Below are 26,728 nucleotides of genomic sequence, written 5' to 3'. Positions count from 1 at the left end.
TGGTGCGCCGAGTAGACCGCCCCCGCCCCCCCCCCCCCCCCCCCCCCCCCCAATTTCATGATACTCATGGAGTGGGCGCACAGAACAACAGAGAATATGCCATTTACAGTTTGTAGCAGTATTGATTTTCTTTTTTTGATACGTCCATTTTCACTTGCTGCCCGCACTGAAATTTTACTAAGCCCTAATTTTAACGTTAACTATAGTGTGTCACGTAAGTCTGGAAGTATTGGAGTTTTGGCACAGTTGCTCCAACATTATACTCATGTAGGGTTACTGGGAAACCAGCAACGTGTTTTGCCCATTAGCCTCTTCCGGCACATGTAAACATTTTCTTTGTCACTGAAAATCGCAGTTGTGGAACTAAGACAAATGCCCCAGCGAGTATACATATATTGCTTATGGAGTATCCTGTATATTGGAGACCTGTGACAGAACTCGAAACTCCGCACTTCTATGTAGTGAGCAACATATTGTTTTCGTGCCTTAAAGAGACTGTTAGGAAGAGAAAGTTGATAACCATTTGCATGCTGAGTTATCGTTATCTTTGTCATGAAAAGAAGTTAGTAATAAAGTTAAGTTCGAGGTTCTACGTCTCTTCACGAGGCAGCAGTATCCATGAGCAACTCTTTGCTGCGTGATCACGCTATAATTGTATCCCTTGAAGGTTGTCTCCCGGTTTGGAGTAGCGAAGTACTTCAGTAGATCACATGTTGCGGATTCATTCTGAAACGGCTCAGACACTTGGACACCGTATTATGAAGGTTGTCCTTTCATTTACCTGCATTTCTGTTATTATGTCTTGAAAATTTTCTTTTCCTATTTGAGTTGGGCGTTATTAAAAGGGATGGACCGCATACCGTTATATTTAACAACTTTTATTATCCTGAGGAAGGACAGAGTATATTTAAAACACAGCTGTGAAACATATGTGCCTATACTGAGAAATATTGTTATTTTATTCATCCAGTGTTGCTAGGGTCATTGTATGAAAGAGTTCGAGATAGGTGGACATTTAATGGGTACACAAAGAATGGTTATAAAAATTAGTTTGAAACTGTTGAGGAAAGAAGTTACTTGAAATACAGGGCGAGAGGATAATATAAAAATTAATTTTGGGGGTACTGTGATTTTGTTTGTTAGTTGACTACGTCAGTTCTGCGAGCCAGTTAGTTGGGTATATGTGTGGTTATAGTATAATGACATCTGGAAAGTTTCGAAATGTGGTGTTGGAGAAGGATGGAGAAGATCAGTTGGACCGATTATGTGAGAAATGAAGAAGTGTTCTTTAGAGTCAGTGAGCAGAGGAATATCCTACACGAAATAAGAAAACGGAAGGCTAATTGGATTGGTAATGTTTTACGCAGAAACTGTTTTCTAAAAGAAGTTATTGAAGGTAAGATAGAGGGGCGGATAGAAGTGACCACAAGACGAGGAAGACGACATAAGAAGATGCTGGATGACCTTGGAGACAGAAGAGGATACTGTCATTTGAAGAAGAAAGCTCTAGGTCGCATTAGGTGGAGGAATTGTTTTGGAAGAGACTGTGGACCTGTCGTCTTGACAGATTACTGATGATGATGATATTATAGTGGCTTTACAGCCCTTTATTGTCCCTTAGCCGCCTTTTTAGTTAACTTGATCCTATACACAGTCGGTAGGAATCCTTGGACTGAGGTTCAGCCCGTCGCAAGGCCTCTACCTATACGCAGAACAACATAAACACAATAAACTGACACAATGTAGACATCCACGCCCTAAGTGGGATTCCCACGATCCCAGCGTTCTAGCGAGCGAAGACAGTTCATGCCTTAGGTGTGTGGTCAGCTTCGCGCCCCAGCCGCTTTACCCCCGAGGAAACAGCCCCCGGTATCCATTGGATAGGAGTTTGCGTGGACCCCTAGAACCGGTCTGGACAACGCTGAGAAGAGATAATTTTTTACCCTACCGGTACGTGAACTCCGATGCCTCGTTCGTCCAGCCCGTAGCCAGTCGTTATACCGACTACGCAATGTCGGCTCCCGGTTGATTAGGTACCTTGTTAATTTAGTTAATTTAAGTATGCCCTGCAGTTGGCGATACTGAGACCACGGGAAGACGTTCCCAGTTGCTGATGAAGGCACTCGAGGCTTCCTTCTTCCTGCCCACGTGACCATATCCCACCGTTCCACTCCGGTGCACGTCAGTTTGTCATATCGCGTGTTGCTGTATAGTGAGGATTATCGTGTGGTTATCACTACCACAGTGCTGTGAAGAGAATGGCAAGTGGACTGGGGGATCTACAGTGGAGGGGGAAATTACAAGAACTCGACGGTGGTGTAATGGGGCCAATGCGTTGGATTGTTTTTTGTGTCCCTTAGTAGGTAGTTGAGCTGCCATCTAGGTAATGGGTTAGTTCTCTCGAGTGCGAAGGGAATAGCATGTTGCTGACTTTGAGAAAGTAGCGGAAAGGCCAGCCATTATGCATTAGATATAAGGGAGGTTTCCTGAATTGCAATGTTTTGTTTTGTTAACTGTTGAAGGAATAGGAGTGCTCATCTTCCAAGTCAGAGACATTACTTTCATCTTTTGCTTGAAAGGGTTGAAGGAGTCCATGCAAGCTTCTACTATTTTGTTATTGCTTCATATATAAGGGCCATCAGACGCGATGTCAGAAATGCTAGACAAATGACCATATAAACACTTGTACCAGGCAGGCAGTCCATGTTCAGTGTTCATTAGCGACGTCTCACTACTACATTATTTGTACTTTGGAGGGAATTGTCAAGATGTGGATGGTTCCCATGGTGGATAGTTTTTAATTGTGTTATCTGAGTGTGGTGGTCTGGTGGTCAGCGTTCCTGACTACAGATCCAGAGGTCCGGGTTCTATTCCTGGCGCTACCAAAATGTTCTGAGATGTAGTAGGCCTGGAACGGGGTCCACTCAGCCTCGTTATGATAATTGAGGAGCTATTTCAAGGAAATAGCGGCTCCGGTCTAGAAAACCGAAATTAACGGCTGTGGGATTCGTTGTGCTGACCACGCGACACCCTCTACCCGCGAAAGTTGGCACTAAACTTCGCCGACAAGCGGCGGTCGCTCGGTCGGTATAGTTCGCTTGAGGACTAAAATCACGGAGTTTTGAGTGTTACTGAAAATGAATATGTTCTTGGGCCACAGTTAAGAGATAACTGGGAACGCGTAGGCATAGATGGGAGGGTAATACTAAAATAGACGTTGAAATAGTATGAGAGGGCGTGGACTGGATTCATGTGGCTTATGTAGGGACAGAGTGGCAGGTTGTTGTGAACACTCTAATGAATGTTTGGGTTCCATAAATGCCGGGAATTTCCTGATAAGATTTTAAAGAAGGGCTTTGCTTCGTGTAGTTTATCAGTTAAAGTATCATATGGGATGAATAAAGGCAACTACATTTAAATGGCGTTTGTTGTAGGTCCCCAGTTTGTGTGGAGATGGTGTTACTGCAGTTTGCATGTTTTGTGCGAGTTCTGTGTTTCAGAACATATTCCACATCTTAGAGTCATTGTTTTAACTTTGGATCCATGGAATGCAATGCAATGTTATGTTATGTTACGTAGAAAAGAATAGCGCAGAGGTAAAGTATCATTTGTAACTTCATAAAGCTTGTACTCTTGGATCTCATGTTTTTAAGGTATGCGTGTGCAGAAAGTTAGCAACATGTTACATTTAGATGGAACTATTAGCAATACTCATTGAATGGTTTACAATCTTTTGAACTCGCCTGACCACAAAAATTGTTTCTTGCCCTGTGGATTACCATTTCTCCACACACATATTCTTAAATTATCTTGTTTAAAAAAAGGCAATCGTTTGTGTATTTTATTTAGCTATTTTCTAATTATTATGTACATTTTAGTATGTTTTAGAATCATAGTCTAAATAATTAATATTTTTCATTTGGCCTTCCGACCTCCATCCCATATGAGAAGAGTCTGCAGTGAGAGATGACAGCATAATTTAATGTGGAACTGGTTGCCAAACTCTCCTGATACACTTCTCTTTAAGAGGAGGATCATGAACATGTGGCCATCACCCTTATGTAGTGTGCAGCATTTCCAACCCTAAAATTATACTCCCATAATTAATGGCCAAACATCTAATAATGAACATGTTTTACACTATGTAAGATTNCTGCTTTACCGTGTCTCACGGTGTTGTCGCTTGCAGATTTACTTATACTTTTTCTTCAACCCTGAAGATGGGGGCGCTACGTTCCTCCGAAACGTCGGTTAACACCACATATACACGGTGCCAAATCCCAGAAGACTGATTTCTTCATGTTTTACACTACATAACAATGTTTGTGAAGGAAAATGTTCTTTAAACTTTTACATTGTCATTATTTTCTCATTTACGATTTGCAGTCAGTGAAGCTGGTTTAAGCAATACTGATTCTGATTTGTGTTCAGGAGGTGCCCAAGTTTTGAACCTCCGCCAGGGCTCCAGCTGTTACTATGGAGGTTTTTCGTGGTTTTGCTCAGTCACTTTAGGAATATTACAGAATAGTACTTAAAAGTAGGCCACAGCCACTTCCTTGCATATCCTTTCTAGTTCATTTATGAGTATGCCGTGATTATTGAACCATTTAATGCAATATAGCATGAACAGTTAATTGACATCGTATTAAATAATAAATAAACAGACACTGTGTAGCCTTTTATGTGGTGAGAGCATTTTAGTGAATTTGATGCCTCCATCTTCAGCATTGACTTCTACAAAGAAAGAATACATGATAGTAGCCCAGAAGACCACAATAAGATTTTCCGCTGCCATGGACCTCACCTCTCTACAGGGTTCTTTGTTCTGGTATTTTATGCTCCTATTGCATGGTCTGGCCTTCATGCCTGAGGTTTCATCATTTTCTTTATTTGATTCACTTGCATTCTTTTACCCAGTGATGGATAACAAGCTTCTAAAAGCCTGAGACCAAAGGAAATAATGGGAAGGGTGTATTCTGGTTAGTCTTCTTGGAGCAATCATTAGACCAGTGATAACGGATTGAGCCTGTATCACACCGGAAGCAATTTGGACATTCTAGGCACATGATTGGCTATGTGGATAAATTGATAATTTATTTTAAATTTTCATGTTTTACAGCAATAAGTGCCGTAATGAGAAGCGGCGTCGTGAGCAAGAAAATATCTACATTGAAGAGCTGGCCGAGCTGATTTCTGCCAGCTTTGCTGACATGAGCTCTCTCTCAGTCAAGCCGGACAAGTGCGCCATCCTCAAAGAAACAGTACATCAGGTAGGATAATATTGTTCAGCTTTAGTTAAGCCTTAATCGGTGTTATAACCTTGGAGTAGAAGACAGTATATAAAACCTGGAAAACCTATCACAGAAATTCCCTGTTGTCCATGATTTATTTCACCGTCACCTAGTGCATACATTTATCTACTTCACTCCTCTCTCTCGCACTACATGTTTCGGCACAAAAGTGCCATCTTCAGGTGCTCATTCGATTAACGTTAAACTAGTTCACTGCATGCCTTGTCGTCTTCATATTAAAATAATTAAAATATATATTTATCATATATATTGATAAATATTAAATATTAAAAATATTAAAATTGTTCAGGATTTTTCCTACGTCGTATCTCACTACTCGAGTCACATCTATCCTCTTCTGTCGGAGCACTCTTTCTATTTTCGTGTGTGTATTGTGCTTTATGTTGTGTCTTGCTCCTGTGACTCCGTGTGTTATACTCACAACTCCCTGTTGTCTTCTGGTAGCTTCTTTTTATGCGAGAATATACAGTGTTCTTTTGGAAAATTATTACAGTTGCAAGGTTGACAGCTTTGGAAAGTGTTTTGGAAGCCGTAATGTAGATGTTGCATTAGGCGATGTTGTTATGTTGTTGATGTCTTCATGTTTCAGATTCAGCACATCAAGCAACAAGAGGGAACAAGCAGTGATGCTGTTCAACAAGGAGAAGTCTCCTCCTCCAAGCCCACCATCCTAGCCAACGAGGTGTTTGGACCTTTACTGCTAGAGGTATGTATGTCTTAATTCTTTGAAACAGAGTTGAAAGCTGCTTGGGTTAGCAGAGCAATAAGGCAACTTGTCCCACATATGGGAGGTATGCAGTTATATCCCCGGAACAGTATATTTTCACTATATTCCCAAGTCACTACAAGGATACAAATTCAAGTAGATTGTGGCTAGTTTTTAACCAAGGAGGTGAATGTGACATATACACGTACCTTGGAAACACTGGTATCCACATACAGGATTGCACTGTGGCAGTAGCCAGAAAACTGCAATCAGAATATTCACTGCCATGAAAATCTGAAAACTTATAAAATTAGAAATTGCATAAAGGTTATTAACTATTTCCACTCTTTCATAGTTGAAATATAATTCCAATAAATAAACACGGTATGTATGTATACCTGTGTGTGTGCGTGTATGTGCTTGTTGCTTTACAGATTTTAAATTATTGCATTTGGTGGTAGTAATGGATTTATTTCAGGATATTCAGTTAAAATGACATATATAGTTTAAATAGGGTTCTTATTGTCTCAAAAACCATTGAAAAGTTAAAAACTTAATTTTAGAGCAAAGCAGAATTTAGCACACTGTATAATATTGCTGGGTGTATTGTTATCTAAGGGACAGACAGCTTAGGAAATGTAAGATTTGAGGTTATCACTGCGGTGACTATGAAGAATGCATCTTCAGCTTAGGAAATGTATACACATCATAAGAATTCTGATGCATTTTATGTTTTTTAATTATCTCTTAAATCATAATACTTAAATCCGTTATTTTTAAAAGGTAAGGCTATCCCTATAACAGGCTGTGGAGGCCCATAGGTTTGCGAGATGTGAAGACTCTCCCGCATTTTCTAGACAGTCGGCTCACATATGGCGGTGAGGTCAGCCTTACGCACTGTTTGGCCGCCTTTTACCCCCAGGAATATTCCTAATACTCATTTCTTTTGGAAGTCGAGTTGACCCCAGGACCATAGTGTGGCCGGAAGGAATAGGTCAGTTGAAAAATCCAGTGACATTGGCACTCAAATCTGCAACCTTCTGGCTTGTAGTGCAGTGAATCAGCCAACTACATCAATCCAGTTCTAATCAAAATTGGAAAGAGTTAAATTTTTTTGTCAAAACTCTTCAGTATCAGATTTTATTAAAATTTATTCAGCTCTTCTTGAGTCGTGCAGATGGGTAAACAGACAAACAGACATGATGAAGCTAATAGTAACATTTTTGCAAGTTTCTATCACAAACGTGCTGAAAGGGGGAATGGTAAATTGAAATCAGTTCACAGACTGTATATCATTACAAATGGACACTTGCTGTACTTGTTGTTGCTACAGTATTATGAAGTAAGGCAAGGAACAGTCATGGCATGTCAAAGTGGAGTTCTGTAGAGACTGTTTCTGGCTCCATCATCAGTGACAGATGTGATGAATGTTGCGTTTGCAGGCAGTATTTATACATAGCATTGTGCTCCATCGCAGCGGAGATGANTCATTGGTCTTCTTAAGTGAAATTCTCTTCCATTGCCAATATATCTGGTTGGTGTAACTGTATATGCTACTCTCCAGTCTTCCTGGCATAGCCCATCTGTCCAGCGTACACATTGCTATATTCACAGGAGATGCAGTACATCAACTGACAGATAAGGAGTCTGTTGATTTTGCTGCACTTAAGTAACTTCAACAGAGATAAGAGATTGTCACTAAGCTGTTCATGATACCTGGCCCTGAGAGTAATAAAATATGAAAGCCCCCCCCCTCCAACCTACGAAAAGGAAGAAACCTTTCAAGGAATGACTAACAATTAGCAATATGAATTCAGAGTAGCAGCCAGCAGTTTCCCTCTTGGTCCTCACTGGGACAGGACATCAATGAACATCTGACTCTGCCCACCAGTCTACATACATTCCAGCTGGAATGGATGTAAGCTCTGTGTGTGTTGTGTGAATGCAACAGTCACCAGATCAATGCCCTGATGATGGAGACAGATTCTGAAATGTTAGACAGCAACTCAACATTGGCATAGGTGGCCATTCAAGAAGACCTCATTGTGCTTAGAATTACTGGGTTTTTGGACTTTTCCCATTGTTGGGTATTTGAGAAACTAGAGAACGTGATTTTTTGGAAACTGGATTTGTTTCAATCTTCAGGTGAAGGCGGGAGTCACCTTGTGCTGTCTCCAGATAAGGGTAGTCTTCTGGATGACCCATGTCAGTATAACTCCAGCTATGTAAATATCTGAGATCAGGCTTTGTCAGAGGGAGATAACAAGAAAATATGCAATAAAAATTGTGATAAAGCATGCATAGACATGAAACTAAGATAGAAAGAGAGTTTAAAATTATGCAGAAAAACCTAGCGAACAAACCAAGCTCATGAAAATTAAAATATAGGATTAAAGGGAGAATTTGTGAAACCATTTTATGCCTACTCCTAGCACCATCTGTGGAATAAAAACTGAACGTTCAAGGCTAATATGTTACAGAAACCCATGAAGAATCTGATCTTCTGTGTGAGTTGTTAACCTCATTGCCAATAAGGGGATGCAGAAGGGAGAAATGTCCAAACTGGGTTGCCTGAGCATGTTGGCTAAGCATGCCATATGGGCCGATTCCTTAGATTTCCTGTACTTACTGTCACTTCCAGTTTCCAGAATCCTGGCCCTACCATCGTTGTATATATTCTCCCTGTGAAAGTTTAATATTATAAAAATGTATCATTGTGTTTGCAGGTAGGCTTGTAATGTTACGCTCAACAAATATACCACGATGTATTCCATTAGCAGATTAATGACCAATAACATAAGAAGTCGTATCAGCGAAGGATAAGACCTTGTGGAAGTAGCGTGTGTTTGTGTCTTATGCCAAGTGTTACATAAACTTAAAGACATTAAAATATGACTTAATGCATTGTAGATGCATAACACTTCATTTCATCTATATTTTTCATATCCAGTGGTTTTTTCATTAAAAGGTTGACATCCCTGTTGTCTTTATAGTAGTGTTTGTATTTCTGCCTGATATTGCTGTAACAGTTTCTGTAATTTCTCCTTCTTTGTGCTTGATTATCAGCTTCTTTTCCTCGCACTTATGTTTGTCAGCAACATCTTGTTTGCCACACCATATGCTTTGATGTCATTTCAGATGTGGAGGGGATGTGAAGTGTGATACAAAGCAGCGTAATTTATAATTTAAACATAAACATAAAGGAAGCTATCAGTCAGCTACAAATTAACTTCCATCCATTATCTCCCACCCACCTTGTTAAAGGAAATTAATTTTGCAGTAAAGCATGCCATATCCATTAATATAACATGAGGATAAGTTTCCAATTTGTATGCTGTATTAGTTACTACATTTTATGAATGTGTTTCTCTTAGTTTAAAATATATTCTTATTCACACATTCATTGGTATTTCAGAGTTCGCTATTGTACACACAACTCACTACTGAATCGTATCCTTAATAACTTGAGTTATATTTTTATTGTAAGAGTAATTCAAAATTAAATAATAATCTCGTGCATTCAAAATGTTAAGTTGCATGAAAGGAAGTTGACATTGTTGAACATGTTCATTAATCATCATTGCAGTGTCATTTACATTCTGTAACCAAGTTGCTGGCAAACCTAAATAGGACAGTATTGGACAGTCTTAGCTCTGCTGTGGGGCATCAGGAGAATGTTCTAAGAGAAGTGTATCTCAGCCATAGAGGTGGGATAACATGGCTATTTATAGTTATGTATGCCCTCCTATGGTAGACTAAACACTTGAAAATGATCATGTACAAGTCATGATTCACGGCTGTAATGTTCAGATNCCTATGGTAGACTAAACACTTGAAAATGATCATGTACAAGTCATGAAATGTTCAGACTGTTGGCAGAAGAGTTCCTTGCATGCATTGGCTCCAGTTCCTCTGTGATTTTCAGTAATAATTGTTTTGTGAAATGTAGAGCAAAATAGGAGGTTCAGTGTAAGAATAGGCTTTCGAAAATTTCTAATTGCCCTTTGTTTTGTGACAGAACAGTTTAGGAAACATGAACACACATACGGCTGGACAGACAGATACAGACACAGGCACTCATGTGCACACATGTACACATGCGATCACACTCAGCTCCTTTGTTCGTTGATTAGCAATACTTCAGCTTTAGTGTGGGACTGATATCAGACTTCAGCCTTTAGCCTTCATTTTATTACCAGTCATGGACACTTCATATCTACATGTTCCTTTATTTTCTGCCTGTCTGGTAGTGCTGTACATTTAAATAGCTAGTCAGGGTTTAGTCACTTGTTTTGGAAGATGGTTAATTCTGCTGAAGTGTAGCTGGAAAAAATTTGCACATTTCAGCCCTCCCACAATAGAATGCTCATTGCAGATAGCTTTACAACCAAACCACACGTTATTTATATCTTCATTATGATTGTCATCCAAGTGAGATTAAAATTTAAATTGAATATAGAGCTTCAAGAACTGAAGTTTAGAAACCAGATTTGTTTTGTCCGATTGCCTTTATCACTGGGGTATAATATAAATATAACTGTATGCTATAAAATGTTGAACTACTGTAACATGCCAGGTAATTTAATTTATATAATGGATTCTGAGCGGAAATAATGTTATTGGGAGACAAATCATAACAGACAGCAGTAGTACAAAGCAGTGTTTGTTGCTAAATCTTAAAGGAATGAGTCAAATAAAATAACATGGGCATTTTTTTTCAGTGGCATTTCTTGCCATATATTAATACAGTGGACTAAGCGGACATATTATTAGAAAGGAATCAGGTATGTTATTTTTGTGGGATTTGCAGGTCACTCATTCTCCGCATAGTTTGGCCTAGGTTTCTGTGTTGTAGTTAATTTTATAACTCTAAATTGCCGTGATTATGTTGTGATGAGACTTCAGGATTATTACAGATGACCAAGGGAGCAGAAGGGGTTGTGGCCTATTTTTAAGTCCTTTTCCAGAATTTGTCTGTTTAGGAAAGCAACAAAAAGAGAATTCAAGGAGCTTCTGTTCATTGCTTATAATAGTTCCTGACTTTTGCAGCTGAAGGCACAGTAGTGCACTTCAGATAATGATTTTTCCTGTGCAGTTCAATGGAAGAAACATGAAAAAGAAAAAAAAGAGAAAATCATATTAAAATATTTTAATGAAGTGAAACATAAAATTAACATATGTGTTAGAAAATAAAGAAAGTAAGGTAATTACGATGAAACTTATTAAGACATTTAAAAAAAAGTTTGCATTAACTTGAAGAGGGCATTTCTCCATTGAATCAGCACATGTTCTGTGAAGTTACTGGCGTTTTGGAGGATCCTACTGCCTTCATCTCTGAAGTAAACTTGAGTTATTTCCGAAATGTACTAGATCCATTCTTCATTGTTGTTTATCATCAGCAGTAGCAAGGAGTGTGAAAATATTCCTCCTGTTCCTTTTATATCATGTATAATTTATGCAGTTATGTGACAACTGAGAAGCTTAGTTGAGGTTATATTATATTATTACTGTGGCAGCTGTTTAGGGACTGTTTTATGAACGAGAATAACACATAGTAGCATTGTTTACCTAGTTAATGTTGAACATTTGAAGTGCTGCTTCATCAGAAATTGTCATGAACATGAAGGATGCCTTGCCATAATAATTTTAGTTATGTTTTCTTTTTAGAGCGATTAACAGCTGACTTATGTCAATATTGCAGTATAAACATTATGAGCTAATAAGGAATGCATGTTGATGATGATTGTTAGGGGTGTTGGAGGCCATTTAAATAGCCTAGACCATGGCACATTATTTAGTGTCTTGTAATAAATGCTTATGTTAGAAGGGTATTAATACTGGTTTTGGTACCAGCAGTATGATTGNACTGTGGCAGCTGTTTAGGGACTGTTTTATGAACGAGAATAACACATAGTAGCATTGTTTACCTAGTTAATGTTGAACATTTGAAGTGCCGCTTCATCAGAAATTGTCATGAACATGAAGGATGCCTTGCCATAATAATTTTAGTTATGTTTTCTTTTTAGAGCGATTAACAGCTGACTTATGTCAATATTGCAGTATAAACATTATGAGCTAATAAGGAATGCATGTTGATGATGATTGTTAGGGGTGTTGGAGGCCATTTAAATAGCCTAGACCATGGCACATTATTTAGTGTCTTGTAATAAATGCTTATGTTAGAAGGGTATTGCTACCAGCAGTATGATTATGCATATTTACAATGTTATGAAAATGCTTACATGCATTTTATTGGGACATCAAGAATGTATCATAAGACGAAGCATTATTTAAAAATCCTTCTGGCCACACTATGGCCCTAAGGTCGACTCAGCCTCTAACAGAAATGAGTACCAGGAATTAATTAAATGATTTTCCTGGGGAGTAAAGCGAGGCCAGCGCGTAAGGCTGACAACCTTACCGCCATCTTTGAGCCAATTGTCTAGATAATGTGGGACCCTCAACGTCTCACAACCCTATGGGTCTTCGCAACCTGTTACAGGGATAGCTTTACTTTTTTTTTTACTTTTATTTTTTGAATAATATAAGTATTGTTACCTCATGTTAGTGAACATGAAACACGACTATTGCTTTATTGCAGTAGTCATTATTTTAGATGGGTTTTGGAGCTGTCTGACTGAAAATAAATTATATGCTGGAAACAGCAAATAAAAATGTGCAGACTGACAGTGAGAAATATATGAGGTGTCTGCTAAAATACATATATTTCTGTGCTGGAAATGTGTTCACAATCTGTTCAATCCTTTGAAGCCTGGAATTCATATAAAGAATATTCACAATCAGTTCTCATCTCAGATGCCACACTGTGCTTCTGATACAAAGACCAGACAGTTAATACTGTTTAGGGAAATTATCACTGTTTATTGTGAGAATTGTGCAGAACATACATATACACACTGCGGTTAAAATGCAGGTTACTTTAAATGTTAAAGCAGGTGATACATATAGTAACCACAGTATTTTTATAAGATTAATGGCAGAAATTATTTTTGACCCATGCCTCCACTCCCCCTTACGTTTTAATGGCTCTGTGCTTCCCAAGTAATAAAACACAGGGACAACTGTACGCTTTTTAGCATAGATTTTAGTGCTTTTCCTTGCTGCAGCAAATGTCAAAGGTTCATCCATCCCACGGCAAGCTGTTTTGTGTCATACTATTGAGTTACAATTCATTATAAAATTTTACATCTACTTATTTGTTTGGCTTGCAATTTATACATGGGCATTTTGTTCTAGAAAATAAAGACAGAATAGGAAAATAAGGAAGGATGAGAAAGTGTACGAAGTTAAATTTTGATATTTTTCACAGCCATCAGTATTAAGATTATGCTGTTCTGGAATGTGACACTGTGTAGTGCAATAGGCGGGTATCAGTGCATATGCCAGCTTGCACATGCCTCTTGTTCACCACAGGTTCCACACCACTTTTCTCTTCAAGAAACGCTGAGTGCTTAGTGCACTCTCAAAAGCATAGGACAGTTCTAGAAATATTATACGTATAAAATGGTGGCTGTTGGCCTCCAGTGAGCCAGTTCAGCCTTAGTGAATGTGGAAGGCTAGCACTGATGTGTCTCACAAGTATGCATTGAGTAGTGCACACAGTGAATCATGAGTGAGCTTGTTGCAAGATGCAGGGTGAGGATAGAACAGTGGTGTATGTGAAATAGTACTGGCCAGAGACAAGCTGGCAGTAAGATCTTAAGTGGCTGCTGGTCCAAATGGGATAAGTGTTACAGTATGTTACAACAAGGGACAAAAAATATATAGAAAGTCACAATGACAGTCAATGTGTTAAGGATTGTTTTCTGTTATTGTTAGTAGTTGATAGGGTAATATAGTAATTTTACTGTTATATGCTGTCAGTATCAGTTATTAGTCATGTGAATGTTACAATGTTATTCTCTGTCTGAGATGTGATTGCTTTGTTGCAGGCCCTTGAGGGCTTCTTGTTTGTGGTTAACACGGAGGGAAAGGTGGAGTATGTCACAGAGAATGTATGCCAGTTCATCAAATATACCAAGGAAGATGTCCTTGGCCAAAGTATTTACAACATCATCCACCTTGGAGACCATGCACGGTTCAGTGCCAGCCTACTGCCCATGTCAATAGGTTAGCAGAAAGCCAGCCACATGTTTTTATAAGACACTTCTATATAATTAAGTTTGCAGATTGACAAGTCTTGACTGAAGGGCTACAGTGTCGAGTTTTGAGGTATGAATATTAAGGTCTCGGTCTTCTGGGATTCACTGCTATGTAATTTGGTAGATAGGTACCAGAGGTTAAGAGGAACCTTCACGTTCCATCTTCAGGTTTCTCCAGAATGTTGCTACTTATCTTCCGAAATACATCATTTCCCAGAAGGGTGTAATCTGAATGTTTATTGTTTCACCAATGTGCTGGTTAACACAGCTGGAAGTTAGTTTGCCATAAATAAATTCCATAGCATTGTAAAAGAAATGCATCACACTGTGTTTCAGTTTAAATTTTACCATCACATATAATTAGTTGTATATGTTCTCCATTGTCCCAGGCCAGAGAGGACCTCATTTATTTGGCAAAATACAAAAAATTGTAGAGAAGATAAGATTATTTCAGATCTGTTTTTTCCAATCTGAAATGTTGGATTTTTTTTTCTATCTGTTACAGCATGGCGTTCTGTGCAGATCAGTAATTAGTTATGACAGTGTTGCCAAGGTGACATGTTGCCAGGGTTGGGAAATTACTAGCAAAGGAGAGATATACACAACATGAAACAGGAACAGCGAACAAAACCATTTTGTTTAGGTGCACTCCTGCAAAAATGGTGTTGCATTGTGGCCAACTGTAGCAAAATGTTGCAAGTCTAAAAAGCCATATGTTCATGTGGAATATCATAAAGCTTTGTGCATTCACTTCAATAAACAATCAGTTTGGTGCCTGACTTGTTGCTCACACATGTGAATGTTGCACCATATGCTAGGGGGCACATGTTGTAGTGTTACTGGGGTATTGGCTATACATGCTGCAGTGATACTATCCTGTAGTGGAACAATGCTTTACAGCCATTTATCATATTTCAAGTGACCCCACAGTGGTGCAGGGTACTGGGAATGTGGTTGCCATTTCACAGTTTCCTTCAACCAGTTCAGTGTCCAGACAGAACCGATCTAACCACTGGCACACTACAGCTGAAGTGTGGCAATGCTCCATCCTGCTGGATGGCGTCACGCAAGGTGGTAATATCAAGAGTAACTGTCACCTGTTAGCCTGTTGCCAAGGAAAACAGGCCTCCGTCCACAGATTGATTTAGGCGTTGATTTGGTGGTGAGCACGAAGAGATGTGTGAAGATTTTCATCCAACCAGTACATAGTGTTGTATCTGTTGACAGTACTGTTCTCCAGACTTAACACCACTAAATTTCCTCTTGTGGGGTCACTTTAAACCTGTAGTATATGACAACTAGCCACAAAGCATTGCTGCATTCCAGGAAAATATCACTGCACACATGTGCAGCCCTTATTTGAGTGACATTGTGATGTGCACTCTTGCATATAGTGCTGTATTCACATGTGTGAGCCAGGAAAGTGAACACTATTTTGAATGTAGTAGACTTTGTGGTGTTCTGTATTCTGTTAAAGTACAGTAAAATACAGAGGTTTCATTCACTCTTTCTCTTCCATGTTGTACTTGTCTCTCCTTCACTATCACTTCCCTGTACCCCAGAAACATATCCCCATTTACCATTATGTCACCTTGGCAACATTGCCTTGAATATAAATATTTTCAGAATTAATTGTTTGGCATAAACTGGCGGTGATCACATATCATTTTGTCATGTGGTAAAGAAGAATGGTAAAATCAGCCCATTCTGTTTCAAGAAGTTCATGCTGTCAGTATGAACATGAGTTAGATGGTCTTATGACCTGTGTTCTTGAGTACCATTTAATGGATAATTGAATAATGTAGTTCTCATATATATATATGTTATGGCTAATTTTGTCAGTTCTGTAACAGTTCCATACCTCAGAAGCATGAGGGCTGAAAGGATGGTACAATTATACGTACATCAGCCCTTATCATTCTGAGATACAAAGATGTAATCATCCCCACACTCAAGTGTAACATTTGGATTGAGTGAACAGGTGAATCAGTACAGGTTTAGGAAACATGAAAGCCTCAGAGGAAATTCTTCATTTTTGTTGTTGTCTGTTTTATAAGTGGGTGCTCTTAAGTAATTTCAAAATGTGTGGTTCACTAGTTGCAGAAGTTCCAGTCTTGTGTCTGTGGGAAGAAATGGTATTATTCATGTGATGATTTTTCAAGGCCTGTGTATTTTCATAGGCTGGAATCCAGACCCATCCCCCAGTAGGAGCCGGAGCTTCAGCTGTCGATTTCTGATCAAGCCTCCGGACAGTCAGGACGAGACTATGGAGGAAAAGCAACAGAGAGTATCCAAATACGAAAATATGCAGGTGTGTCTTGCCTTATCTTTCTTTGATAGGTAGATAGGTAACATATCTGTCTGCAACATACAATTTTTCATCACACACACTCATTCACTGTTGTACTGATTTCTTTTATATTATTTCACAGGTGTGTAATGATGGCACTATATATAGTGTATTACTGGGCCATGTTTTAAGTGATTATTGTGATAATTTCATTGTATTGTGTGTTGAAAAGTGTAATAATATATTCAGATATATATATCAACACCTCACAATATATATAGAAGCTTAGCGTAATGTGTTGCTTCATTTAGTATAAGATTTTTATCTTGTACAGCAAGCATTTACTTGTCTTCTTGAGTAGTCAGCGCTGATGGAATTTATTTGTGTGGGAAATCATTACCCCCGTTGACACAGCTGACTGCCCATGGAGACATGCACTTAATTCATTGTTGATTTTGACCTCTTTAGGTGAAAGGTGCTGATGATAATTTTATTGTTATGGGCCTTGAGAAGTTAAATAATTTTGAAGGAAACAGAAATGGAAAATCCTACTTTGTATGGGGTTATAATGTCAGAAGTAGAAGTCCGTAAGACATATAGTCTCCTCAAAATGTCGGAAAAACTGTATGAAGTGAATTAATAGCACGTGCAGAATGTCTAGAAGTTTGTGCCTGTGGACTTGGTGAATGATTTCTTGATTATTAAGATGAAGTGTCCCTTGATAAACTTTGGATAGATGCATAAATTTCATCGAGAATGTGATAATGGGCTGCATATGTTATATTGTTACATGACATTCAGCTGCATTCTCATTTTCCATTAAAATTATGTTCCAGTCATAATTTTATTAAGTGACATTTTTGTCTGAATGTTAATTGAGGAATTATATGATGGAGTCAGTAAGTATGAATTTCCACTTGCTCTGTATATCAAGGATTATTTCTGTCTTTTTGTGTTACAGTTTTTTCATTGCTCAGTGTGCAAGTTCATTTGACTTAGTGCCATTCGCATTGTATTTTGAGCTAAAACTTGGAATGTAATTTGCATTTTCAGATCTCATCCACATTACTACCATACCCAAGTGAGAAGGCAGAAGGTGGAGACATCACTTCAGAATCTGCAGAAGTGGGTCCATGCCTCATGTGTGTTGCACGGCGTATCCCTCAAAATGAGAAGACAACTGGGGTACCATTTGAACAATTTACCACTAAGCTGGATACCACTGGAAAGATTATTGGTGTAGATACCAGTGGTGTCTCATCTACATATTCACAGTACCTCAATAAGGTTAGTCATAAAGGGCAGTCTTGCTTTTTATGCAGATGACTTACCGTACTCTACTTCTCTCCCCTCATATTTTTATTGACTGGTTGGTGGAAGTATGGATATAAATATTGTGGAGAATTATCTTCTACTCCATGCTTTTTGAGAAAGTGTTGTATGTCACCACTGTCATTCCATTTATTAACTGACTTCTTAGAGCAGAGCCCTTCATGAGAAGCTAATTGTAATTAAGGTACTCTTAAAGTTCACTGCCTTCTGTGGAACCCGTGGCTCATTACTGTGTTTACAAAAATTTGTACAAATTGCAGTAATATTCAGTGTTGGTGTCCTCATGAATATTTTTAATGTCATAGCTCTCATGTTAACTTAAGATGGATGGAATTGCTTTTGCTATTTGGACATGTTTTAGCGAGGATAGGGGCACATGGTAGCATAGTTGGTTGACGCACTATGTTACAAACTGGAAGATCACGGGTTCAAGTCCCGATGAGGTTATTGGATTTTTTTTCAATTGACCTAATCCTTCCAGCCACACTATGATCCTGGGGTCGACTCAGCTTCTAACAGAAATGAGTACTAGGAATATTCTTGGGGGTACGGGGCAGCCAGCATGTAGAGCTGACAACCTTACCGCCATCTCTGAGCCAGTTGTCTAGAAAATGTGGGACCCTCAACTTCTCACAACCCAATGGGCCTCTTACAGGGATACCTTTACTTTTCTTTTTTTTTTCTTTTTAGTGAGGATGAGATAGTCTTGAATGGTTCTTATATTATTTGATTTTGGAATGAAATATCATTTTGTGGTAAATGGAGATCAGTACGAATTCCTGGTAACAGTGGAGATTCTTATGACATGCATGTTACACGTACTTGTTGCTACTATTCATTTTTTGTGCTCAGTGGGACATATTGATATTGAAAGCTACCATGAAGGGAGTGCCTGAATTTGCTCAAATTTTAAAATATGGACTTAACAGTCAACAGTGATTTTATATTTTTGTCATCACAATATAATAGTTATTTGTAAGGGAAAATACGCTAAAAATTAAAGAAACCAATTACATGTTCACCATGCTGCTAGTAGTAGGACATCCCCCGTCCGACACAGGTTTGACTTGCAAGACTTTTGCATTAACAGCATTCCATATTAATTCCTTTTATATATATATATATATATATATATATTATTTTTATTGCTAGTGGGGTGGGACTAAGGCCCTTGTACTGCGGCCACTTTTGGCCTATTGTACCAGCCCCAGATGATAGATGAGGGTGATGGTGGAGCAGTTGGTGGAATGAAGATTGGCAGGTCAAACTGAAGGACTCGGAGAAAACCAACCCCAGCACCATTTTGTCCACCACAAATCCCGCTTAACCAGACTCGGAATCGAACCCGGGCCGCCGTGGTGGGAAGCCAGCGACTAAACGCTTGAGCTGTGGCGCGGCCCCATATATATATATATGTAGTCACGTGTGACAAAATGACGAGTTTTAGTTTGAATGATTGGATTTATTGACAGCTTGGTTACACACACCTCATAATCCACTGTTGCACGCACTATCACACACATGAATTCTTCTACATCACACATGGCATTCTTGGTTCCATTGTGCCTGCTTCCGACGCTCTCAACTGCTCAATCCTCGTAACTCGTAACTTTGCTCAGTAGTAGTACTCAGTACTTCATCAACACTGATGAGTACTCTCATTATGTAGCTTTCACCCTGACCACACAGAAAACGTGTTTACTGATTGCCTAGCAGCCGTCTCTGCACGGACTCCCCTGTTGCACGATTTCACAGCCTAGCGGGGAGGGGTGTTTACTGAGCGTTGTTACACAATGAGCACTGCTTGCTAAGGATATTCCTATGCAACGGTCTCAACAATTTCCATTGTTTCGATGCTCAGCGGTGGACGACACATAACACACCACATTTTATATATATAGCCGTCTATGAATCTTATCTAGTCTGCTTTCAAACAGTTCCATTCCGTTTAGCCTTCACTAAGAGGCTAGTTAAGATTCATAGATGGCTAAAATTGGTAGTATTAAAATTAATTGATTTGTATATATTTAATGAAAATTAAAGGCAGTGAAATTAAAAATAAGAAAGATACCAGGTTATTTGACCACTCTGGATATTACTAACATGTTTCATCGGGAGATACATAAGAATTGAACTGGATGTGTTTGGTCTGTATCAGTTGAAGTCTCAGTAACAGATAACTATATTCTAGTGTGTCAGATAGTATACTGCAAGTGAAGCTCTTTGGGTTGTATCTGCAAAAGAATTGAGTGAGATTCATGGCAATACGAGTGTCAAGAGATTCTTACCCTTGAAAACATATTTTGTGTGTGCTTCTGGTATAATCTGTGAAGAATGCGGCTTATTTCTGAATTTCTTTGTGAGGTCTTTGAATACACATGAGGGAACATCTATTCCTGTTTTATTGTGCAGGATCTTATGGGCTGCATCATACAAGAGCTATGTCATCAGCATGATCTACAGAAGTTAGCAAACCATCTGAAAGAGGCTGTGAATGCGGGACATAGCACCAGTGCACCATATAGGCTGCGGGTCACTGCCCCTGACAAATACATTCATGTGCAGACCAAGTCGAAGCTGTTTAAATCGAATGGCACTCTTACTCAGGAACCTGACTTCATTATGGCCACTCACTCCATCATTGGGTAAGTACTGACTGTTCTGATGCAGGAGCTCCGGTTGAATTAGTGCTGTAATGCTTCTTCTCAATTTCTTTCAGAATGTACCATATACACTAACAGTTAAAAAACATAAACTATCCTGTAAATGTTTTGTTACTTGAAGTTCTTTAGAAGTAGGCCAGTTTGTGAATTTATCTGCATTTGTAGCTTCATGGACTGCTTTGAGATCAAGTATCTAGTACTAATGGTTCAGAATCATGGAACTTTGAAGCCAAAATTATGTCCCTCACATATTTATTAAGTTTTAGGAGGAAAGTAAAATATTAGATGCCTTCTTTTCAGAAATATGAAATTAAGAGGAAACTAAATACCTTGTGCAATCCAAAAGTTCCCAAAATATATTCATAAAAACTATTATGTCATGCCTGGATCTTATTCTGCACCATCACCTTTAAAGTAGTCCCCTTGGGAGCGCATACATCGATCCCAACGTTTCTGCTACTTTTGAAATGCACCCTGGAAGTCTTTCTTTGTTAGGGTGTTTAGTACCATCTGCGCTTCCGCTTGAATTTCCTCTGCTGTATCAAATCAAGATTTTCATCTTGGGGAAGAGAAATAAGTCACATGGAGCTAAGTCTGGCGAGTACGGTGGTTGGGGAACAACTGCCATCTTGTTTTTAGCCAAAAATTCCTGCACAGTGTAAGCTGTTTGCATGTTGTCATGGTGGAGTACCCAGTCGTTGGTGTGCCACTTCTCCGGATGTTTTCTCCTCATGTCCTCCCTCAGACGCCTTAGAACATTGTGATAGAACGCTGTTGATTCTCGGACCAGGAGAGACGAACTCCTTATGAACAATCCTGTCAGTATTGAAGAAACAGATCAACATGGACTCACTTGACTTGTCGAGCTTTTTTTGACCGAGCTGAAGAAGGGCTCTTCCATTGCGACAGTTGCTGCTTACTTTCTGGGTCGCAGCCATAAACCCAACTTTCGTCACCAATGACAACCTTCAAAATAAAGTTTGGATCCTCTTGAAGCTGTTGTTGAAATTCCCTACAGACTTCCAGGCGATGCTGCTTCTGTTCATTTTGCAGCAGTCATGGCATAAACTTCACCGCAATCTTCCTTATGTTCAGTTCCTCTGACAATTCGTTGACATGTATCATAACTTAATCACAAGGTGTTATAGAGGTCTTGCATGGTCAGTCTACGACCTTGCAGAATCAGATCCCCAACTTTCGCGATATTTCCTGTTGTGGTGCCATTTGACGGCAGTCCTAAATGATCGTCGTCATAAGTCGATATTTGGCCATTTTTGAAACGCTTATGCCAGTTGTAAGTTTGTGTCTGTTGTCACCAAAAGCTTGCTTCAACATTTGGTGCGTTTCTGCAGCAGTTTTCCCAAGTTTAAAACAAAACTCTATACAGACATGCTGCTCTCTCAGGTCAGCCATTGCAAAACCGCAAACTCACGGAAAAATGACAATGGAAATACATTCACCAACAATAAACCCAACCACTCAACTTGATGCCACTTGCCACACTGATTCAAGAAGGGTGTGTGGGGAGACACCTAGTGGTATTCCGATGTACTCATAACCATTCGCGCACAAAATTCAAATTTTGGGAACTTCTGGATTGCACCACATATAAGAACTCAAAATTATGGCATCTCACCCCAGTTCTTCTGTGGAAGGGTGGAATATATATCAGCCAGTGGCTTTTTGAGTGTAGGAATTTATTTATTGTTGGGAAATGGTGATTGTTTTACAGTTGCTTCAAAAGTGTCCGCACAAATTAACATTAGCAAATATTATGTTAGCTTGTTTTCTGTCATAAACATAATGTGAGTTTGTACTGCATTCATCTGAATGTTCTGCATGCAGTTTTTTTCATATCCCATGAGTAAACCCTAAGTAAGATAATGTTTTATGAGATTCCTTCCTTCTAAGTTGGCTGTCATGAAACTTCTTGTTAAATGTATAATAGGTGACACCTGTTTTGTGATGTCATTGCTCAAATGAATCACTTCATAGAACAGGTGTACTGAATTAATTTCATCTCTGACTTTGGTTTTTATTTCTTAGCCTTTAATGAAGTGTGGTTGTTTCATCTGATGCATTAGATTTTATTTTTTCACTAGTGGTTGAGATAGTTGATCCTTTTTAATCACACTTGATATCTATAGGGATAATTTTTTAAGATGAGGGAGCTACAACATGTACTGGAAGTTAAGGTAATTTTCTAATTAGTTTAGTGCATTGATATGTTAGCACATCTTTTCACTGAGTGGTGAAGAACTGTAAGTTGCTCAAACATTGATTCCAGAAGCATTAATCTTACTGTGTAATTTATGGTTCAGAACCATGAGCATCAAGATTATTGTCTTGTGAGAGGTGAGAACCATGTAGTTTGATAGATGTCTACTTTTTAGAGGGGGCTGGTGCCTTTATCAAGTTATAAGGTGTGTGTAGGGGAGCGTGAAGGTAGAGGCGTCAGGTTCCTCCAAAACACTGATACTTGTCTGTAAAACTACATTGTGTCAGACCCTAAACGACTCCAATCTGATATCATTAATCACTGATAAGATATAGACATACTATTCCTTATAAAATGATGTGTGTAGTTTCAAACTGCCCCAAGCAGTACACGTGCAATTAAAAGACACTACACCTGTTTTTTTCTCCTACTCAAGTGTATAGTCCATAATATGGTTTCAGAAAATTTGCATCAAAATTAATGTTGTTCTTGAAGTACAAAATTTCATATTTTTCTGAGAGATTTACATTTTGAAAGGCAGCTTTTCTCATTCATTATTTATTTCTTGTTGGTATGAATCAAAAGGAAACTGTAGCAAAGTCAGATTTGCTATTTCTCCCTCACCAGAATGACTCTCTTTGATCCCTTGCATGTTTCATTTAAAATCTCTTAGTGTGGGGTGCTGTTGGTCAAATGTTTCAGGTTATTTAAACTTTACAAAAGATTTTACTGTATTAGGAAGGACAGACACTTTTTAATTTGACTTCATTTTACTATGTTAGGAGAAGGGGTTTTGGTGGCAGATTTTGTGACTGCGGTATCTTATTGTGTAACAGTGATCTGATACTATCGTCACACATGCAAAACCTGAGAAAATAGAAGTTTTCGCATAAGAATATACAGTATAATCCCTGTTTAATGTTTCTGTATGTAGTGGTGTCATGTGTTTAGTGAGTAATTTTCTGGTTCTAGCTGAAGCCCAGTGTGAACAGTGTTTTTTAGTGTGTAGTGAATTATTTCAGTAAATAACCCTAATTCAGTGTAAGAAATTTTCAGTTTTCCGGCAATTATACATCAATATTTTGTGATTGCAACACAATGGATATTTACATTTTCTCTCTGCTTGAAATTGTTTCCAGAAACCATTCTATATGTTTCTTATATCATTACTGTTTTTGCCTAGAAACAATTTCGTTATGCTTAATGCAAAGAAATTATTTTATCATAATTATACACAGTGTGTCTTCTAAGAAGATGAATATTCTGTTGGTGTAAGTTTACAGTAAACCCCATATAATGAAAATCTCATTTTAGTGTAAGAATAGCCATTCCACTGGAAATCATGACATATGAATTTCACTGCTTTGAGTTACATGTGTAAACATCGTGTCATATTTAATGCTGAAGGCATGTTTGGAAATAAGATGCTAATATAAATGCAGAATTGTGTAAATCATACAGGTGCAGTGAATTTGGCTGCATTTCAGCTGCAGATGTAGGCAAGATGCACGTCATCTGTCTGAGTAATTCTGATGAAGAGTGATAGTCTTGTTAGCTGAGACTGTAGGTTCAGTTCTGGCTGGGATATATCATTACATTTAATCACCATTTCTCTGTCAGTAATAGCAATGCATGATTGTGGCTCTGATGACCTCAGTTTGTAAGGTGAATGGCAAATTATATGTGGATGGACCATAAAACAAATGAGGACATTTTAGATGAAATAAAATCAAAACCCATATTAAACAAAATTTTGAAGTATGAACCCAGTTTGATTTATCATATTGACAGAATGCAAAGAAACAGATTTCTAAGACTACTGAAAAATTTCAAACTACATGGATGGAGGAACAGAGGAATACATTTAAAGAGGTTCGTAGAAGAATAAGGTCAGAATGGGTCAACAAGTGGCCTGTCTACCTGACTGCTTGATGGTAATGGCTTAGAATGTTATATATGTACTTGAATGTTAAGAAGGTGTAAAGTTTAACCCAGTATGTGATAAAGTTTAGAGCTTATCATCTGTCACTATATCTCTAAGGGAGATATGAAGCCACCATAGTGTGTTCACATATCATTATGTGTTTTGTTGCAAGTTGCAGATAATCTCAGATATATTTGATCATGAAATTAATACATCCAAGTACATTTGCAGCAACCATCTCATTCTATCACAGATGGTGAGAAATCTATTATTAATACAACCAGTTAAACAAATGGGGAAATTGTTGTAATGTTACTGTGATATTGGATATATGACGTGAGTAGCATTGCACTTGATACCATAAAGATTGAAGTAAGGTCTGTCCTATGGACAAAGGTTTCAGTTAGACAGTTTCTTTTGGGTGGCATTGTGCTGTTACATAATGCGTGGTCTTAATGCATTTTGGCTGTTCTTCTGTTTGTCATGTTAGCTTGTAAAAATAAGAGTACTCTGAAATCACTGAAACAACTGTGATAACTCAAAAATGAAATGCAGAATGATACCGATACATGAAGAAGTTAACAGATTGATCAGAGGCAAAGTATTTAATTTGAACTTGTAATGCATCCTTCACAAAATGGAAAAATACTTTAGTTATGTTTCATTCTGTCTGTCCATCTCTCTCTGACCTAGTATAAGCACCTGAACCACTGGACAGTTTTTTAATTCACAATGAATGTTTCACCAAAGTTTCTTTGTACAGTTCCAGTATTCAGCCATATCGACCCATAATAAACTCCATTTTACTTAAGGGTGCAAATGGACTTTCCACATATGTGGTAAATATTATTTAGGTTTTATAAATATGCCACAAGTAAGCTTAATAAGCTGCAAAGAATGCTGTTGGGAATTTTCTTAATTTTTCAGCCCTAGAGAACATTCATTAGAGGCTTAAAAGAGGTGATTGCGAAGTGGTCATTAATTTTGAACAGTAACATTTACATTTTATTGCATCATTAGAAAACAGAGTATTTAGGGATAAATAGCTCACCTTCCTTTTTAATTGTTAATGACCTGGTGGTCTGAATATATATATTGTAGGGTTAAGTATTTACAGAATGTTAAAAAAGATATTTCCAGCATTTTCTGTAACCCAGAAGTTTGTCAGGATGTTCACAAGAGCCTGCCACTGGCTGCTGTCCTGAACCAGATGAATCCAGTCCCCATTCTCTCATCTTAGTTCTGTAAGGTCCATTTTAATGTAATGTCATTTATGCAGTCTTCAAAGTGGTTTCTTTCCTTCAGGTTTTTCTATCAAAATTCGATATGCATTTATCTTCTCTTCCATGTGTGATATGCCCCACCAGTCTTATCCTCCATGATTTGGCCATCCTAAATAGAGTACAAAAAATGAAGTTCCTTGTTATGTAGTTTTCTCCTGCCTGCTGTTATTTTGTGCCCTTAGGCCCAGATATACTCCTCAGTAGTGTATAGAATGTTAGGGTTTAAATGTTTTTTTTTATGTATATATCCAGGGTTTTCATTATGGTGAAGACTTTGTTTTGGGTTATGACACCATGCAGTCTGGTAGGTGGTTTGCTGACAATACAAGTGAACATGCCTTAATCTTAAGAAAGGCGGCATGTTCCTCCCAAACTGTGGTAACCACCTACACCTGACTAACGTAGAAGACCATAGTCCAGATTTTGTTGTATTACTGATTTGAATTGCTGTTGGTGTTTGTAATATGGAGCCGTAAAGGAAAGAAAGGGCAGTGATGTTAGTGTTATCGTGGGCAGCTTTAAGAGTCCCTTCTTAATAGTTCATTTAACCACATTTCAAGTACTTGGTGTGAGCATTCTTGTAGCATGATGTAAAAGTAGTGGAATATTTGTACTTAATTGATGTAATGCATTGCAACTGGTTACATTGTATTGCATCTGCATGGAGCCTCAATTTTATATTTTTATCCAAGGTTTGTGTTCTTAGTGTTCTGATTCTCTGCACTAATAATATTCACAGGACATATGGCTTGATGCATGTATTGGACATAACCTTACAGCATCTCACCTTAATTACCTAGGATCTCCTCGTCTTAGGGAGCTGTGTAGTTTTGCAGTA

The 26,728-nt window shown here is 38.3% G+C and overlaps 1 protein-coding gene across 1 annotated transcript in view; it reads left to right on the top strand.

The window, feature by feature from the left end:
* The window catches only part of LOC111869458 (nuclear receptor coactivator 2), a 124,662-nt gene that overhangs the window by 58,910 nt on the left and 39,024 nt on the right, over positions 1–26,728 (top strand). Inside the window, exons 3-8 of the mRNA XM_023861003.2 lie at positions 5,120–5,270; positions 5,902–6,018; positions 13,971–14,148; positions 16,361–16,491; positions 17,524–17,757; positions 20,215–20,447. Of these exons, the coding sequence (XP_023716771.1) occupies positions 5,120–5,270; positions 5,902–6,018; positions 13,971–14,148; positions 16,361–16,491; positions 17,524–17,757; positions 20,215–20,447 (1,044 nt within the window). The remainder of the gene's footprint in view (positions 1–5,119; positions 5,271–5,901; positions 6,019–13,970; positions 14,149–16,360; positions 16,492–17,523; positions 17,758–20,214; positions 20,448–26,728) is intronic.

Source organism: Cryptotermes secundus, unplaced genomic scaffold (genome assembly GCF_002891405.2).
Source record: "Cryptotermes secundus unplaced genomic scaffold, Csec_1.0 scaffold689, whole genome shotgun sequence".
In the NCBI taxonomy this organism is placed as follows: domain Eukaryota; kingdom Metazoa; phylum Arthropoda; class Insecta; order Blattodea; family Kalotermitidae; genus Cryptotermes; species Cryptotermes secundus.
This window is presented reverse-complemented; position numbering and strand designations above follow the sequence as displayed.